This window comes from Bidens hawaiensis, unplaced genomic scaffold (genome assembly GCF_021521415.1).
Source record: "Bidens hawaiensis isolate Kalapana, Puna unplaced genomic scaffold, B.hawaiensis_p1.1 tig00017009_1, whole genome shotgun sequence".
NCBI lineage: Eukaryota > Viridiplantae > Streptophyta > Magnoliopsida > Asterales > Asteraceae > Bidens > Bidens hawaiensis.
Genome location: NW_027492574.1, coordinates 154,293 through 173,134, shown reverse-complemented (window position 1 = coordinate 173,134; position 18,842 = coordinate 154,293). Strand labels below are relative to the sequence as shown.

General features: G+C 33.2%; 2 protein-coding genes across 3 annotated transcripts; both read right to left on the bottom strand.

The window, feature by feature from the left end:
* Positions 1 to 2,903: 2,903 nt before the first annotated feature.
* On the bottom strand, positions 2,904 to 5,780 carry LOC143552695 (vacuolar iron transporter-like). Its single transcript, XM_077042844.1, has 4 exons — positions 5,481 to 5,780; positions 4,130 to 4,215; positions 3,920 to 4,034; positions 2,904 to 3,303 (listed from the first exon to the last, which is right to left on the bottom strand). Exons 1-4 carry the CDS (start codon positions 5,705 to 5,707, stop codon positions 3,006 to 3,008), a joined length of 726 nt encoding a protein of 241 aa, XP_076898959.1. The 5' UTR covers positions 5,708 to 5,780; the 3' UTR covers positions 2,904 to 3,005.
* A 2,557-nt stretch (positions 5,781 to 8,337) lies between these two features.
* On the bottom strand, positions 8,338 to 18,558 carry LOC143552718 (dynamin-related protein 3A-like). 2 transcript variants are annotated; one of them, XM_077042865.1, is made up of 20 exons: positions 18,205 to 18,558; positions 16,084 to 16,366; positions 15,965 to 15,993; positions 15,763 to 15,864; positions 15,346 to 15,414; positions 15,221 to 15,280; positions 15,018 to 15,131; positions 14,255 to 14,303; positions 14,049 to 14,158; positions 13,843 to 13,935; positions 13,664 to 13,756; positions 13,451 to 13,588; positions 12,403 to 12,516; positions 12,043 to 12,138; positions 11,681 to 11,732; positions 11,438 to 11,571; positions 10,395 to 10,541; positions 10,255 to 10,307; positions 10,076 to 10,175; positions 8,338 to 8,786 (listed from the first exon to the last, which is right to left on the bottom strand). In XM_077042865.1, the coding sequence occupies exons 1-20, from the start codon at positions 18,535 to 18,537 to the stop codon at positions 8,517 to 8,519; spliced, it is 2,439 nt and encodes an 812-aa protein (XP_076898980.1). In that variant the 5' UTR covers positions 18,538 to 18,558; the 3' UTR covers positions 8,338 to 8,516. The 2 variants fall into 2 exon arrangements, with proteins under 2 accessions (XP_076898980.1, XP_076898981.1); XM_077042866.1 differs by lacking the exon at positions 12,043 to 12,138.
* Between the last annotated feature and the right edge of the window lie 284 nt (positions 18,559 to 18,842).

Sequence of the window (18,842 nt, the reverse complement as noted above, 5' to 3'; positions counted from 1 at the left end):
CTGGGCCGAGAATGCTCTATTATCTATCTATCTAATAAAAGAGTGGGTTTAAAACAACCCACATGCAAATTCTAATCATTTTTAATTAACTTTAATTAATTAATTCAAAATTATTAATACAAATTTACAAACGCATATTTACATACTAATTCAAATCCAGATTGCAGTTCTTATTTAGAGATATGAAACTCACGATTCTAACCCTAGCAATCAACTGTTTAACTATCAAACCGTCTTAATCTTATTCATATATTTAATCATCTCATCTAAAGAGATTCAATCCGATTTACAGCTTCAACTGGATTTAATCGATCCACCTTCACATCACAGGATAAATCAAGTTCAATCGATCAATCTTTTTAATTCTATTCGCATGTTCAATTGCTAACCCTAATAATCGATTTTAGAAGTTTATCATAATGTTGTTTGTTTACCTTAATCGATTAGATTTATTAATCCTAAATTATCTCTCGCTAATAGTCGACCTCATAACATCTCATAATACAAAAGGGAATGTTGATGCGGGTTCAATAAATCTTTGTTTGATTTTAAATTTTATTTTTTTTGTAAATTTATTAGATCCAAGACACAACATGTTTGTTAATTGATTTCATAGTGTGTAGGTTCATGAATAGCACACGTCTTTTAAATATATTTTTAGCCTATATGTTTGGCCACAAAGTAATGTGTACTTAATCTGTAATGGTAGGGGTGTTAGGGATTATATATCTCCTTTTTTGTTTGATATCAAATAAAAATTGGTGTTTGTCTGTTTACGATTGCTTTCCCACCATGATTATCAATTGTTACTTGTAAGATAAGCAATTTGAATTTTCTTACCTTATGAGTCCAATTGCATTAGAAATAAGTTTATATAAAATTTAGTAATGATATGTTTTTGATTCGTTGCTTGAACATAACCCCATTTGGAATAAAAAACGAAGATTTATTCCTATAATGAAGTATCTTTTTTTCTTATAGTTTAAACTGCTCTGTTTGACCAACCAGTTGTGTTCGAGCCAACAATTGATGACACTACCCGAATAATCAGGTTTTGGGTTAGTTATTCTATCCCGTTTAATGGATATGATCATGTTCAGGTTGGCCCGTTTAATAAATTGGTCATGTTTATTTCACAAGAAATCATCAAGTAAAATGTGGTTGCCTGCAAGTGTTGGTTGGAAGGAAATGCACCAGAAATCCGAGTAGAACTTTAACAAGGTACATGTTATTTATAAACTTTTGAATAACTACATTGTGATTTGCAAATTGTAATGTTCATTGTTTTTAGAACTGATTACATGATTGTTTTTAGAACTACTAACTTGATGCATACGTTAGGGGTGCTTTCCAACTTGGAAATGTGATGGACATGAAACACAGATATGAAAGATATATCATATTTTTCATTTCGTTGTTAGAAACTTTTGTTTAACTAACTCTCCATAACACCAAATAATTTTTTGTTTGGCAGATTTGCAGTATTTGAACAAACATAAACACGAACATAAATGAGCATATATGGATAAACGTAAACGGACACAAAAAAAAAATTTGTTTTTATTAGATATTAGGGTGATGTAGTTTGTAAAGAAACGTTCACGAACATAATGGACGAACAAAACATGTGTTCATCTTCGTATGTTTAATTAAATGAACACAAATATTTGTTCATGTTTGTTCCTTTATTAAATTAACAAACTTCCCACCGAACCGTTTACGAGCAGCTTACTGAATGTTCAGTTAGTTTACTGCCTAAAGGATCCATGTTTTCTTGTCTTTGATTTTGCATCTAATGTTGTTATCATATAATAGCGTAAAGTGTTGTATATAAGAAATTATTTATAGACTTTGAAATGTAATTCTATGTTATTTATGTAATACATAATTTAGTACTGTTATACGGATTTTTTTTGCATTTGTTCATTTTTTATAATTATCCAGCCCCGTGTAATACACGGTTTTTTAACTTAGTTGATAATATTCAGGCGTAATATATGGTTATGATATTTTCTTTTCACTGCTTGTCAAAGCATAAAGTGTCATATGTTCTTTTGTTTTTGACGGCAACTCACCTCATGTGACTTGCACGTGTTAAAGGTTAGAATAAAATAACATTATATCCTAGGATCATACATGTTATGCTTAATTGCTTACTCAAAGTACCAGATAGTGAAGACTAAAAACATATTATTATGTGAAAATGGCCAAAAGTGTAAACCCTGCAGGCTTCATATAAGATGGAACACTTCGCAACTATTTTTAATGTTACATTATGTATTGGATTTCAAACTAATGTCACCTAACATTTGAAACTTTATTTGTACTAGTACAAGGTTAATACATTTTATACGTACAACTAGGTTATAACCTCATGTGCTGTTTTAATTTTAAGTAAAATGTTTAGTGAGTCATAATAGGTCAAACTAAAAGAGAGAAAAAGTTTGAATGGGCGAAGGATGAAAATGGGTTGAAGTCATCGTTAGCAATGACGGAGCTTAAACACATACAACTAAAATAAAACCCCAATCACCCACACCAAATTAACTACGAAAAATAAATAAATAAATAAATAAATACACATGCGTTTGTGATTTTATAAAAAAGAACTATATAATTCGATTTTATAAAAAAGAACTATACAGTTCGATTTTATAAAAAAGAACTATATAATTCGATTTTGAATTTGAATAATCTGGTTGGTTCGATTGTAAAATCTAGGTTCGAATTCAATTTGAAAACTTAATTCAGAACTCGATTCGCTCCCGATACGAATATTTGGAACTTGAATCCATATTCGTTATTCAGTTCAAATTTTTGTTTTTTAGCCCGCTTAAAAAAACGGCATACCTGTGTTATTAACTATTGAAAGTCTACCATACCGATAACAACCAATTTTCATAAAAGAAAATCCGTGGAACCCGAACTTTTAACATCTAAAGTGAAAAACCAACATGTTTGACTATAAAAGCCTAAACCAATACCAAAGTAACCGTGTACCAGTACTAGCCCTGCACGACCTTAGCCATGCCAAAAGCGGCTGCAGACGCTACGACTCCAATCAAGGCCGTTTGCAAGGCACTCCAAACCGGCTTGTTCCCAGTGAAGTAACCCTTGGCAAACCCAAAGATCAACAAGGCTAATATGGTCACAATAACAGATGCAACCAAAGCTTTTTGAGCCACTCGGATGAACACGTAAGGTAGAAGAGGGACCGATCCACCCACTACATATGCAATCGCTATCGTAAATGCGCTTTGAAGTGCTCGTTTTGGATCGGGCTTTTCAAGTCCAAGTTCAAATCTGAATAACAAACGAAACACAATATTCACTAAGACTAAGTTACAGGTCAAAACGGGTTCAGGTCAAACCAAGTGAATATTGTACGGGTTGGGTGGAGACTTTAGTGTACATGTGACATTCTTCAGATCTGCTTTTGCAATATTCCTTATTACTTTATATGGCTAAAGTGTATCATGATTCATGAAGACAACTTTTTGTCTAGAATAAACTTAATCTGTTTTGACCTATATAAAGTGTGGCTAACATGCTAAAACAGCCAAAATTTATAACATAAAAAAGATTAAATGAGAAACTTATGGTCAATTTTATATACCTAAAACTCAGAACAATACAGTCAAACCAGTATTGTTTATAGACTATAGTTGTTCTAATTGAATGACAGATTGCTTCTGGTTTGCCACACATCACATGCTGACATGCATAAACTCTCTTAATTTGTAAAGACAAATATTATTCTTATGAAAGACATATAAAAAGACGATGTTTAGCTTATCGATGGCTAGCTTACATATATTAAAACAAGTAAAAGCTTCCTAACCATGTACTATTAAGATTCCATTTGTCTAAAATCAAGAAATAGGTGGCGGATGATGAATGTTTATGTAGTAACACTTACTTCATCATGAAATCAAGCCAGGCTTGAGGGTTCTTCCTCAGAGCATTCACGACAGGCGCATACTCATGTGGCTCCACACCATACTCAGCAAGTATCTCCGCCACTTCAGCCGCCTCTACAGTTTGTTATATATATCAAAACAAAAATTATCAATAATCAATGTGATTCTTTTGAACATAAATCTATTTTTTTAATGAACTAAGAAGTAACCTGAATCGGGTATGGTGTCAATTTCTTCTTGTTCTCTACGTAGCTCTCTAGCATAATGATCAGCTTCACTCTTTGCAGCCAAATACCTACTCATTAAAATCCACTTCATTATACACGTAATAGTGATAAAAATCAAACTGAATAATAATAGAGCTCGGTAAACTCCAATATCAAATTTGTCATAAATCTGTATCAGATATTCAGCATTGAGAACAGTATGTTTGATCTCAAAAGCTGAATTCCATAACCTAATATAACACTCGCATACAACTTGCTATGGAGTATTGCAATGATTATCAGATCCAAAAATTTGATTTCCTTACAAATTCCGAACCAGATGATGATCACGCCAACAACATGCAGATTCGAAACAGATACAATTTGCTATGGTGCATTATAATAATCACTTGTTCATAACTTTACTTCTATCTCAAATTCAGAAGCACGTGATAACTAAGCAAACAATATGCATATTCGAATAACATGATTAAGTATACGATCACAAAACTTAACAAATTAAACCTAAACACTGAATTCTATAACCTAATAACACTATCATACAATTTGTTACGAAGTATTATAATGATTACGTGATCAAACCTCGATTCTATGATCACAAATTCTTAACCAGATAATGATAACGCCAACAACATGCATATAATCGAAACATATAACAATTTACAATGGAGCATTATAATAACTACCTGATCATACCTTTACTTCTATCCTTCAATCTCAACTTCAGAACCAGATGACGCTTCCGCCAACAACATTCATATTCAAAACACGTAGTCACAGTATACGCTAACAAAATCAACCAAATTAAACCTAATAACAGAACTCTCATACAATCAGCAGCAAAGTATTATAACTAACACTTAATCAACCTTCGACTATCACAATATGCACATCCGAAACACGAATCACAGTCTCCGCTAACAAAATCAACAAATTAAACCCAAAATCTAACTAATAACTCTCACTTACAATTTGATATAAAGTAATATGTATATAAGTATATAACAGTTCCTTCAATTCTATTACATATTCCGAACCAGATCATAATTACATCAACAATATGCATACTCAAAACACATAATTAAACTATACACTAACAAAATCAACAAATTAAACCTAAAATCAACCTGATAACACTCGTATACAATCACCTACAAAGTATCATAACAATTACTTATTCTATTACATATTCCGAACCACATAATAATCACGTCAACAATACACATATTCTAAACACATAATTAAACTATACGTAACATAATAAACAAATTAAACCTAAAATTAATAATAATTAAAAAACCGTAATAATATTAAGTCAGGTTTACGGTTTTACCCTCCGAGTCCCATAGAAATAGCACCGGCAGCCACCTCAGCAATACCGGCAGTAATAATAATAGACGACGAAGCGTTAGCACCGGACAGACCAGCCGCAAGCGCGAACGGAACGGTTAAACCGTCCGAAACGCCGATGATGACGTCACGGACGATTTCACCGGCCGTGAAGTGGTTCTCCGTGTGGCGGTTGAGTAAGTGCTTGTCCGATTCGTCTACGGTGCCCATTGGTTATCGGATTTTGGTGGTTATGAGTGTGTGTGTGTGGTTTGTTAATTGTTTGTTATTCATACAAATTTTGAAAAGCGTTTTGATGCAAGCGGTGCGTACACAAGGTGTTAAGGTGGCATGGGAAATGTGAAAGTTTCGGTAATGGTCCTTTATGTTTAGGGAATGTTATTATTGTTCTTGTCGGTTAGATTTGACTGTTTAGCTCGTTGACGGATAGATTTTTTTAACGGTCAACGAGTTTTTCACATAGGATACTGGTTAAATTTATCGTATCGGGATACACTTGTATTTTGATTCGAGGAAAATGTTCACCCAAGGACAACGCCCGTGAACACTCGCCTGAAGGCACGACAGTGCGGTGAGATAAAACTCGTTCAGTTCAAGGAACCAATTAGTGAACGTCACATACTCGCCTAGTATCATATCATTCCGATGCCGCTGAAACTAAATGTTGGGGGTGGGCTGGAATCGAACTTGGGTCAAATAAAACACCAAGTCTCTTTCTTACTACTTTATCACCAGCTTATTGTTGACAGATAACTAATACTCGTATTAGCAATTTGACCAATGACACATTTACTATTCTTTTCTTTTTTTTTTTTTTATAAATGGAAGTCTCGCTCTAACATAAAAAAAAAATAACTAAGTTTGCCATTAATTAACAGTTTATTGTTATCCCAGTCACAAACTCATAATTTTGTAATTCTTTTATTTTAAATGACACATATGAAAGTTATCAACTAATACCCATAGTTTAAAGTATTTTTAGTAAAAGCTAAAATTATAGAAAATTTGTATTACACGTTTAAATTTAAAGTTTTTAATCAAACAAATTATGTGGGATGTAAAAGAACAGTTAATAGTACGTTTATGTTTTTATATGAGACCGGTTATTCTGTAATTTTAAATGATAGATTTCGTGTAACGTGCGATGATTTAAGCTACCAAAATTAAACTGTTGGAAAATATTTAATAACTTTTTAAAAGGTATTGTAGTATTCAAACTACCAAAATTAAATTGTTTCTAAAAGGAAATAAATATGGTAAATACTATACTAGGTATTAATAATCCGTTCACAATGGTTCTATTTACGGGTGTGCACGGTTCTGTTCGGTTATTAGCATTAACCGAACCGAACGGTTATTGGTTCGGTTAATTTCGGTTAAGAACCGATATCAAACATGAGCTAAAATTTTGCTTAAAAATACATGAAATGAATGCATAGATACATGAAATGAAGGTATAACTGCATCAAATAAAGGTAAAAATATATGGAATTGATATATTAGTACATGAAATGAAGATATAAATACATGAAAATGATAGTAATAAACTGTTAATACGTATAATACATGAACTAGAGAAAAAAAGGCGGGAAAATATGATAAAAATGAAGAGTTTCAGTGCGGTTCGGTTATGACGGTTTTCGGTTTGGTTTCGTTTAACGATTCGGTCCAAAAATGGTTCCTATTGGGATAGATGCGTCAAGATTGTGGGACCCGTCTAGAGGATCTGTAACCACCACTAACGGCCCGTCATCTGTTATCCAAACAGGAGCGTCGTCTTCTTCGGAAGCCATGACTGCAACCTTTTCGGAGGTTCTAAAACTTGATGAGATGGTTGAGTCTCACGGGTCTTACCCGGTTTACGCTCGCCCCTACTAATAAGGGTTGCAAAATGGAAGTGGATAACTAAAACCCGAACCATAATAATTCGGTTTGGTTACTGATTTTGTTTTATGTATTTTGGATTAACCTAAAAAACCTAAATGAACTATGGCTTCCAGGAACCCGTTACGATAGATCAGTTCAGTTGTTAAGTTACAACGCTACAATTCGTGGCTACACATTCACAACTTTTCTACTCAAGGTTGTTTGATTTTATTCCACCAGTTTAACATTAATCGATTTGTATTTAAACAATTGTGTTTGGAATTTAGACATCATTCGATAATCGATTCATCATTCGTGATTGAGATAATCTACTGTTTCGTAGTTAAGATAAGCTTCTTTTTTCTTTATTTTCTTTAGTATTTTCGTTAAATAGTCGAGACAAAACAGGGCTTGGCTTCCGATTCTGGATGTAAAAAGTTTGAACCGGAGAAACCCGACACGTCATTCCAAAGAACATCGGTACATGAAGCCAGGTACCACATGTGAGAAAAATCTCACTTAGACTAAATGATGTATATGTCATTTTGTTTCCCACTTTACAATGTCTCTTCAGCACCACATCATACCTAACTCCACTCCGTTATCTTCCACAATACCAAGAAATTGGCACCCGTCTAGTATATATATTTGCAATGTAATTAAGCATTTATTGATTTAGTGCATAATTGATAATTGTGAAGAGTTGGAAGAGATCTTCGCTACTATTTTATGCAAAATCTAAAAGACTTCAAACTAATACAAATAAAAATGAAAATAAAATAGAAAATAAACACTTTAAAAGAAAATTTTAACATCTGTATAATCAATCCAAATACAAACTAAAAAGTTGTGGATAATGTCAACATACAAGATACAAAATGCAAGATTATAGAAGAGCAATGAAATATGCCAATAATTATTACAACAAAAAAATTAACAATGAAGCTAAATAACATTTTGGAAAAGTTCATATAATATCATAGTTAAACATAAAAACAAGTCACGCATCGCTAGTCTATTTTTAATCGTACAAATTTCCAAATTGTTTTATTTGAAACAATACTACATGGCTACTATTAGAAAAAACCTAATAACCATACGACACGTCGAAATTAATATAAAACTTGAAACTCATTTGTGTATCATATAGTTACTAAGCTTTTCTACACAGAATACAACAACTTTGACCTCTGCTTATCTCAAAATGGCCAGAGAAAGGTGAGCTCCACTCACCTGAATGAGACTCGGATGATCTTTGATTATTTGGTGAAGCGGTATTGTCAGAGTCCGTTGAATGACTAGCAACGGGAGACGTTGATGATGTGGAAAACCCATGAAATTTAGGGAGACCAGTTGGATCATTATTGGTCAAGTTGTAGCCTCTTTCCACCGTCTTCACGTCCAGTGGCAGTTCATCCAATGTCTAACAAATAGTAAACATAACTAAACAGGTCATGTGCAGTTGAATTAGCGGGTACGCGGGTTCAGGTCCGGCTCCAAAAAAGCAAAAAAAAATTTGGCCCGGAGGCGAAATTTTTTTTGGGGCTTAATTAAAAAGGAGTATTTTGTTGGTTTAAATAGTTAAATTTTTATATAGGTTTACTTGGTTATAAATTGGGTTGTGTAAAAACTTTTTGTATAAAAATAGGATGAAACATGTCTCAAATGAGACTTGAACCCATAACCTTTTGGTTGAGAGTTATACACCTTTGCCCCTAGACCAAGCTAGTGGTCATGTGATTAGGTTTAAACATTAATATACATATTGTTTTTAATAAAAATAAATATAATTTTTTTTTAAAAAAAAATCCGGGAACGGGGTGTTGGGCCTGTGGCCGTCGACCACCCCGCCACCCCTATGGGCCGGTTCTGCGCGGGTTGACCAGTTTACGCTTACATTTTTTTGTTTAAATTGTGTTTTTGTTTAAATGTAATCTAAACTGACTGGGTATTTTAGGTCAAAATTCAAGAGAAGAGAAAACAAAAAAACAAACTTTATAGTTTAAATGTAATTGTTTTATTCGCATTTGTATTTTTTTTTATTGTATATTAATACGCCAAAAAAACTGGGTCAAATAGACCGAGTTCGAGTCGAACCATGAATAAGCATGTGACATTCAGGTCCATGTGGTTTTTATAATGTTTTTGATCAACCCGCAAACACAACCTATTTATAATGTTTTTGATCAACCCAGGGGTGTGCATAAATCCGAGAAACCGATCTGTAACCGAAAAACCCAAACCGAAACAAAAACCAACTGTTTGGTTTTATGTTATCGAATAAACCAAATTTTTTATTCAGTTTCGGTTTTGCGTGTAGTTAAAACCGAAACCAATCAAACCGAATTTAAGGACTTTCATTTTTTATTTTGAAATTTTAAGTAAATTATAAGAATCTAATAGACGGTGTAACCCAGATACTTTAACCAAAACATATAAAAACTCAACTAATCATTGATTAACAAAAAGATTTAGCCCAAAGTTTTAGACCCACATTCAATATTTTGAACCAACTTATTTTTAGGTTCAAGCACAAACAAAAAAACCGAAAAATCCAAAGCCTAACAAAATCCAAACCGAGAACCAAAAAAACCAAAACCAAAACCAAACGATTTTAAAAAATAAACTCGAAAACCGAATTTTCTGTTTTGATCCCAAAACCTACCCATGCTAAACTATACCATCTGAGTATGCAAGTTAGAAGAAACATACCCGAAAAGCTTGTTGGAGAACGTGCAGCAACTCACGGGCTCGCTTTCTCTTTATAGAAATGTCATCAGGTTCTTGCAGCATTTGTTCAAACAAATCATCTCTGTAACCGGCACACTGTTAGATATCAGAATTTTAAATAATAAAACACAATAAAGTAATCTTCATTGATCCATTATTACCTGTATAGTTTTTTAATGAACACATTGTGCAACTCTCTTTTTGTATGGCCAACCTAATATTAAGTTGAAAGAAGCAAGAAAAGGAATTAAAAGAATAATTGAATACAAAACTAGTAGAATTTTAATGACGTCATAATTACCAGAAAGCGCATAATGGCTTTAGGCACATAGTCCTCAATGTTCTTCCTGACAATATCATAATATGATCTCAACAACAATTTTGTAACTTGAATCTCAATGGCCTGTTGATCTGAGTTGACATCAGATGGCCTCAAAACTATCGGTGGCTATACAAAAGTCAACATGCATTAGCAGTTAAATCCTTTTCATGTCAATCAGTAACTAGGGGTGTCAATCAATGTCAGGTTCGCAGTTGAATAGGTCAACCCAAACATGACCCATATATTTTATTCATGTCAAATACATCAACCTTAACCCATAGACTTAAATTTATGCAACTGTTTAACCCATTTATCAAAATAAGTCAAACCGAGTTTAAGTTTAATGGGTTGTTATCAAAATGTAAATAGGTTACACGAGTTGGCGGGTTGTAAGAAATGCCTTAGCATGTCGAGATTTGAATAAAGAGAGTTGACGGGTCGTCTTAATTACACGGGTTGACTGTATGGCTGTAAACTGTAAAGAGCCGACTGAGCCAGGTTGGGCTCGAGCTCAAGCTCGAACTTAAACGACCTGGCCTGGCTCGAATCGTTCATTTTTTACACACTGATATATACGAGACAAAAAAAGATAACATTCTAACATATACATTATACAGATTTTATAAACTAAAAAGTTTATAGCATTATATTGTACTATTTTTATTTTTTTAAGATTGAGATGCAAATTCTATATGTTATATTTACTATTTTTAGTTTAATAAGTATTGTTAATATTATTATTACCAGTATTATTACTATATCAAAAATTGGGGTTTAATTTAAACGAGCAAGCCTCGAGCCAAGCCAACCCTGGCTCTGGCAGATTGGCACGGCTCGTTTACATACGAGTTTGTTTTTCAAGTAGAGTATTTTCGAGCTTTTTACAAGAAAGCAGCATTTTTTCTGAACAACCCTATTCAATTAAACGGGATAAACATGTCAACCTGAACATGGCCCGTTTAAATAATTGGGTTAAACAGGTCAGCCCAGGCAACTAGTAATTTATAAAACTGTAATCATACCTCCCTCAAATGAATGAATGAAGATGAATAATCCATATGATCAATGGTATGAACAGGTTCACTAAATGGCTTGTTTGCAGAACACGATTTGGTTGAGCCACCAAAAATTGTTGAGATTCCCAAGCTTGTGCTTCCTGGAAAAACCACAGGAATCAATTTTTCACAACCATTTAATCATAATAATCTCCATGACGTTTTTTTGTATCGTGTGATTCGTGTCTATGTTTCAAAGAAAGACCTTACCAGATTTCGGTTTCTCAACCTCACCAACCGGCCAGGACCCAGATTGATTTTGCTGCAAAATGTAAATTACTACAAACTAAGACTCGAAAAAATGAAAAATAAATTAATTGACAGGTGGCATTTGCGAACCGCGCAACTAGAAACGAGTGTGATTCGGGTTATATTTATAACTTCTAATAAACTTGATTCCAGTGTTGTAATAACATAATTTTCCAAATCAAATATAAAAAAAGACACAAAGCTGTTGATGGATCAAACCGACCCGACCCATTTTGACCCGATACACAAACCCACCCATTTTGCCACCTTAAGTAAATGTGTTTAACATAAAATATTTTAATATGTTCACAACGCCGAAAAACCTGTTCGGTGACGACTCCATTGCCTTGCCAGCCAAGAAACGAGCGTGACTTGGAATTCCTTTCAGATTGTGGTGCCTTGTCCAGCTCAGCAGCACCCTGACCAACCACATGTAACCAACTGTTAGTGTGTCTTTGTATAACTAGATAAGCTTTGTTTACAACCAGAAGCAGCATATCTCTCATCTGTTTTACATATAAACCTATTTACCAAATAAACCTTTCATATTTTTCTCCATCCCTTGAGAGTTAACCTCCACAGACCCTAACTTTGACCAATTCTGACCCAGCGCGCCTTTTTAAACCAAGATTGTTAGAAATGAGTCCTTTAGCCAGTGAGTAAATATGAAACAATAATACTACCTTATGCTTTTGAACTGAAGTTGAAACCCTAGAAGACTTGACTTGCTGCATTGCTATTTCTACAGCCTTGCTCCCACCAACAAAATTCGGATGTGAGCTGTTTATATAGTCCATCTGCAAATAATATCCAGCAAAACATGAAACTTGTCATATATATTCGAACTAAATTCTAAATAACAGATATATTCCTACAAAACTTGTCAAATATCATGTATATCCGAAGCAAATTCTTTATATCATAAATATCCCTCTAAGTAATCAAAATATCATATATATCCAACATATTTCTTAAAAACAATTCATAATAGACCATTTTACCCTTAATTATTTAATAACTTCAACAATTTTTTCTCTTTCTCCATCTTCAACTCATAATTTTACATGTTTTGCTTCATCTTTTACCCGATGTTCACCTCTTACAGAGCTTTTTTACTGCCTTTCAATTGACTCAAATTTAACGCCAATATTAACTGATTTTTTACTACCTTTCCAACTGACTTAAATTGATATCCTTCTTAAGTTTCCTAATTTTTTTAATATTCACTCAAAACGAATTTATAATATATTATAGATCTCTTCAATATACACACATAGAGAACTCACCCCAAAGATGAAATAAAAACTATAAAATGGAAAACAAGTAAAAACAAATAAACACTAAAAGATTTGTTATAAAAGGGTAAAAAGAAATCAACAAAGTCAACAAAAATGAAGGGTAAATGGTCATATTATGAATTATTTATTAAGGATATTGTCAAAATGGATATATATGATATTTGGCAAGTTTTATATAAATATATATGATATTTAGAACTTCGTGTAGATATATTTATGATATCTGGCAAGTCTTGTAATGATATTTAGAATTTGGCTTGGATATGCATGAACAATCATAAGAATATATATGATGTTTAGAACTTCGTGTAGATATATTTATGATATCTGGCAAGTTTTATAATGATATTTAGAGTTTAGCTTCGATATATATGAAAAATTAGCAAGTTTAGTAAGAATATATATGAAGTTATCCCTATAAACAACGACATACCTCCATTTCAACAATGTGCCCGATTATTGTCTCGGAAGGTTGAAGACCGTCTTGTAAGAAATTCCTGATAACATCATCCATTCGCTTTCTAAGAACAGGAAACCTTTGTAGCTCATTAACCATACACCGATGGCTCATCTAAGAAAAAAAAAGATAAAATAATTATAGTGAAATCGACATGTTTGTTGTGATGAAACATTGAGTAACACTAACCTTTATTAACTCGTTATAAACAAATCTTGCACATTGAATACTTGGATCTAATAAATGGGCAATCTGTCTTCTAATCAGAACTTCAAAAGGAACCTGAAAGTAGGTAAAACATCCAACTTTGAAGCACAGACATACAGAGATACCATAAATTAAGTTCAGAGTATTAGAGTAAAGCATACGTCTGGCACAAATAATGCAGATCTAGTGCCAGTTGCATTCTGTATGGCGGTTCGAATGTCATCATCAGTCAAGCCCTCACATGGATCAACCTCCTGCAGCAGGAATCATATTTCATTTTCATCCAAAATAATAATAACAATTATTGCAATTAGAGTATCCACACAAAAAAACTTAAAAATGTGTTAACAGATGAGCCTACACACACCTCTAAACTCTTTACAAATATTGACTGGAAAATATAATGTATTCTTGCTCCTCCAGATAACTCAGATGTAGACATCTCTTCATTTTTTCCCTCAATCATCGAACAGAAGGCTGTTTAACAGAAATTAAATAAATATATATACTTAAAATGACTCCAAATATTAAATTATCATTAACAAATACATATAGCAACAGAATTTACACAACCTTCGGAATACTTTGATAAAATATTTAATATAAGAGCTCCCATGCCAGCCTGCATGGATTAAAGAGCTAATGTCATAATGCAAAATAATCTGTAATAAAACTGACTCCAATTTTTTACAATAGTCTGTGTTGAGTTGACCCCAATTTGACCTGAACTTGCGGTGATCTGTTAATGATCACAAAGCTGAACAGAAAAATAGGTCTTAGGGGTCCAATTAATGTAAAGAATTTGTAGTATTACAATAGCAGTCAGATTACTTGAATGCATAATTAGGAGCATTAACGAGCAGACGCTCATAAGCTACTCAGGATCAGCTTGCTAAAAGATCGAAACAAGCTCGAGCCCAAAAATAAGCTTGTTTAATAAAGAAGACTGAGCTCGAGCTTCACTTATTGACCTCGACCCGGCTCTCGAGCTTAAACAAGCCTATTGTTTATATAATTTGTATTTAATACATACTTTTATGATTATAGCTATTATACATAAAACTATAATAAAAGTAACTAAATAATATGTCATGTTATATAAAATATTATAACTGAAATATATATAAAAATAATTATAAATGTATATAAGTTAATAATAAAGAACAAATGAACAGAGTCCGAGTCGGGATCAAGCTTGAAAAAACTACTCATGAGCCGAGCTGGAGCTTTTGAAACAGAACTCGCAACAAGCCGTGCACGAGCTCGAGCTCTTGTAAGTTCGACAAGTTGAGCTAGCATAAAAGTTGCTAAAAGGATAATTTGAGACATTGACTACCTTTGACTCTGTGATTTCCCCATAACTAGCATGCTCCTTTGCCACAGAAACTAAAGTAGCACTAATGTGCGATTTCAACCCTGGTAGCACTTTTTTGATATGTTGAACTAGAATCTGCAAATAATAAAAACAAAAAGCATATATCAACTTCATCGATGAAAATAGAGACAGCTTCAAAAGTGCTTGAACAGAATGAACAATACCTGGTTCAACTTCTTTGCCAATTGGGGCACTCCACAACGATCAGCAAGCTCATTATAAACCTAACTTGCAATCAGTTGAAAGGAATAACCACTAAAATGTTAAAAAAGAGGGTAAAAATAGCTACCGGACGACTCTGAAAGAATTTCTCCTCAGCCACAAGTGCATCTTTAATCGACCGATTAAGCAAAATATCCTATTTAAAAAAAAAGCTGTATCTATTAGATTAAATAAGATAACAAATTATTTTAAAAAAAAATAGCATAGCATTTGCTCCCAAAGTGTTCCACTAAAGTCAAAGTGTTTTTTTGCCTCTAAATTCACTTAACTTTCATTAGGTGATCCAATCCTATATCTTTTTTATAAATGTTTAAATTTTAACTTTCTTTTAACATTTATAAAAAAAGTACATTTAGATAAAAAAATTACATAGGATTGGAACACCTAATGAAAGTTGAGTGACTTTTAAGGAACAAAACAAAACTTTGAATAACTTTAGTTTGACACATGGATAATTACTACTGTGTAACAATAACAAAATTACCTCTTGACTACGATTAACAACACCCACGTAACCGAGTCGAAGGGGAATCACTTTTCCCATCAGAAAAGCGCAAGCATCTGTGCCTCGGTCCATGATATCCAACTAAACAATGAATAGAGCATTGTTTGTCAGAAACTAACAATACAAGATAACGGTAGATAATAAATAAGAGAGTTTGGATTCATGTATATTGCATATGCACCTTTGTTATCACACCAATTGTCCGGTAACCTGACGTGATATAAGAATAACAAAAGGATCATTTTATGTTATAGAAGCGGTTTCAAACAAGAGATGATGAAAAATGACATCTGCACTTACCATCTGGATCAGCATTTCCAGCAATCTGAAGTGCATCTGAGTTGGCAAGATCAGAATTTGCTGGTGTCACAGCTAGTATTAAACATGTGGGAAGTTTAATGTAGGACATTATCATTGTTCTAATACGTGATTCGATGTCAGAAGGTTGGTCACCAACAGGAACTTTTGTTATGCCAGGCAAATCAACCAGGGTTATGTCGAGAACGTTAGGTGAAAAAATCTTTAAACGAATCTGCTTGTCAGAGACACCTTTGTTTCCTCCTGCTTCTCTGTCAGTCTCAGCCTGCATATCATCCAATTAGTCCATTAGTTAACCCGTAGCATTAAAAAAAGTTATGCAACAGAAAAGTTTATTAATTAGTTTATTGCCTTACGATAACATGGAACCAAAACTTAAACGCAATTTAAAGAGCAAATGTCCATCACATGTGGTTTCTTTTAGAGACAGTAAAATTGGACTTGAGAACAAATTTTATAAATACTAACACTAGGTTGACCTATAAAACACGAGTTCAAAACTATAAAAAATAAAATAAAAAATAATTATATTTATTGCATATTTCTTACTTACTCACGTGTACTCTCATTTACTATTCTTTCTTTATCACTCTAAACCTATACAGTTAATATGGGCGATATATATTGGTTATGGGTCCCCAAGCAAAGTATTTGTTCAAACATCGGTACCAATTATCTGCTACAATGACCGATATTTGATCGATTCTGACGGTCATGTTTCAAATATTGACACTTTTTGAGTTTTGACTTTTGATATTACTATTAATATTATATATGTTTACATTTTTATACATGCATATATATAAATGATTAAATTCTACCAATATCCCACCGCGATAATCGATATCTCAAATATCGGTCCTTGGCCGATATTCAATTTTCTACTGCATTAACTGCATAGCTCTAAACATCATGCTTAGTTACTCTCACATGTGAATCATAAAATCACCAAACACAAGATAACAACATACTCAGCATTACATTATTGACAACAGTTAACAAATTTATCCAACTGACTTAGATTAATTAATACTAACAATTCAAATCATCATTCAAACCTCACACTATAGTTGTCAACAGCGAATAGCGGTAAATAGCGACGGGTCACCTATACGCTACGTAGCGAATAGCGGTAAATAGCGCCCGCTATTTTGTGTTTAGTGATAAGGTTAATTTTATATATATATATAGGATTAGGATCATGTGAGAACCATTTTGAAATTGAGAACTTTGAGAACCATTTTGGACAAAAAAAAAACGGGAAAATTACCAAAATAGGCAATTTTGACTAAAATTTTACCAAAATAGACATGCCTATTTTAGCCTACATCTCTCCGATCATTGACTTTTCGACCAATAAACAACTGACACGTCACCGAAGGCGGCTAAGCCTTAGCCGCCACTTTATGCACACGGAATTTTATAAAAAACAAACGGGACACACCTTTAGCCTATAAAAATTCGACACGTGTCAAAGGCGGCTAAACTTAGCCTACATCTATGGTTATTTAGCCGGCATCATTGACTTTTAGCCGGCTTCAGGATATGTGTCTATTCACTTAGTCGGCTCAAAATATTCCTTCTTAGCCAGCTCCAACTCGGCTTGTAGGCTAAGGCTTCACTTAGCCGTCTTCTTTTTTTCATTTAGCCGTCTAATTTTAGCCGCCAAAATTTAATATTTTACCAACTTTACCCACCCTATTAAATATTTAGCCGCCTTCTACCTTTTTATCTCTTAGCCGTTTTCTTAGCCGGTAATTTTGGTCAAAGTTGTCTATAGGGTAGGTAAAAGTATCAAATTTTGGTTAAAAAAAAACCCTTTTTAAGAAAAAAAAAAAAATTTATAAAACAAAAAAAATGCGAAAATAAAAAAGGTAAAAAAAAACAAAAATTTTATTTTTCATCCCGGTTTCATAAAAAAAATAAACTAAAAAAAATATGGGTTTAGAATCAAAATCACCGAATACGAGTACGACATCCCGAACACAAGATAACAACATACTCAAGTTAACAAAGTGAGTTAAGATTAATTAATACCAACAATTGAAATCATGATTAATCATATTCTACTAGGTCAATCAAAGTTAAGATATACTCATATACCTGAATTTCTCTACGAATTTCATTAAAATCATAGAACCGGTTCCCGGGCAAATGCAAAAACTCTCCATACTCAGCACCTGCATCCGGTTGGATCTGCAGAAGCTGAAGCACGAGCGGACGGCGAGTACAGATATCCGAACCTCTAGGCAAAAAGTCACGGCCTACAAGAGCTTCGAGCACACTGGATTTGCCACTGCTTTGGCTGCCTACAACTGCAACCTGAGGAAGCTCGATCGCCGATGAGGAGGCTCCGAGTTGAACGAATATGTCTTGGAGTGTGTTTACGATCGGAATTACGGTGTGGAAGACAGGTGGAGCTGATTCATCCGCCATTGAAATGGATTTGGAGTTCCAGATTGATTGATTGGTTGATTGAATTGAAGGCGGAGGTGTTTGGCCTTAAATTACACTGAGCTCGGCTCGTTTCGAGCTCTATTTCAAAAGCTCGAGCTCGGCTCGTGAGTAGATTTTCAAGCTCGGGCTCGACTCGTTTACCATTTATCAGTTATTTTTTAAATAATTTAATTATTTTTATATATTTTTTTCTATTATAATTTTCTGTAAAAATAATATATATTATTTAGTTATTTTTAATTTTTTTATAAAATTATATATATATATATATATATATTAATAAT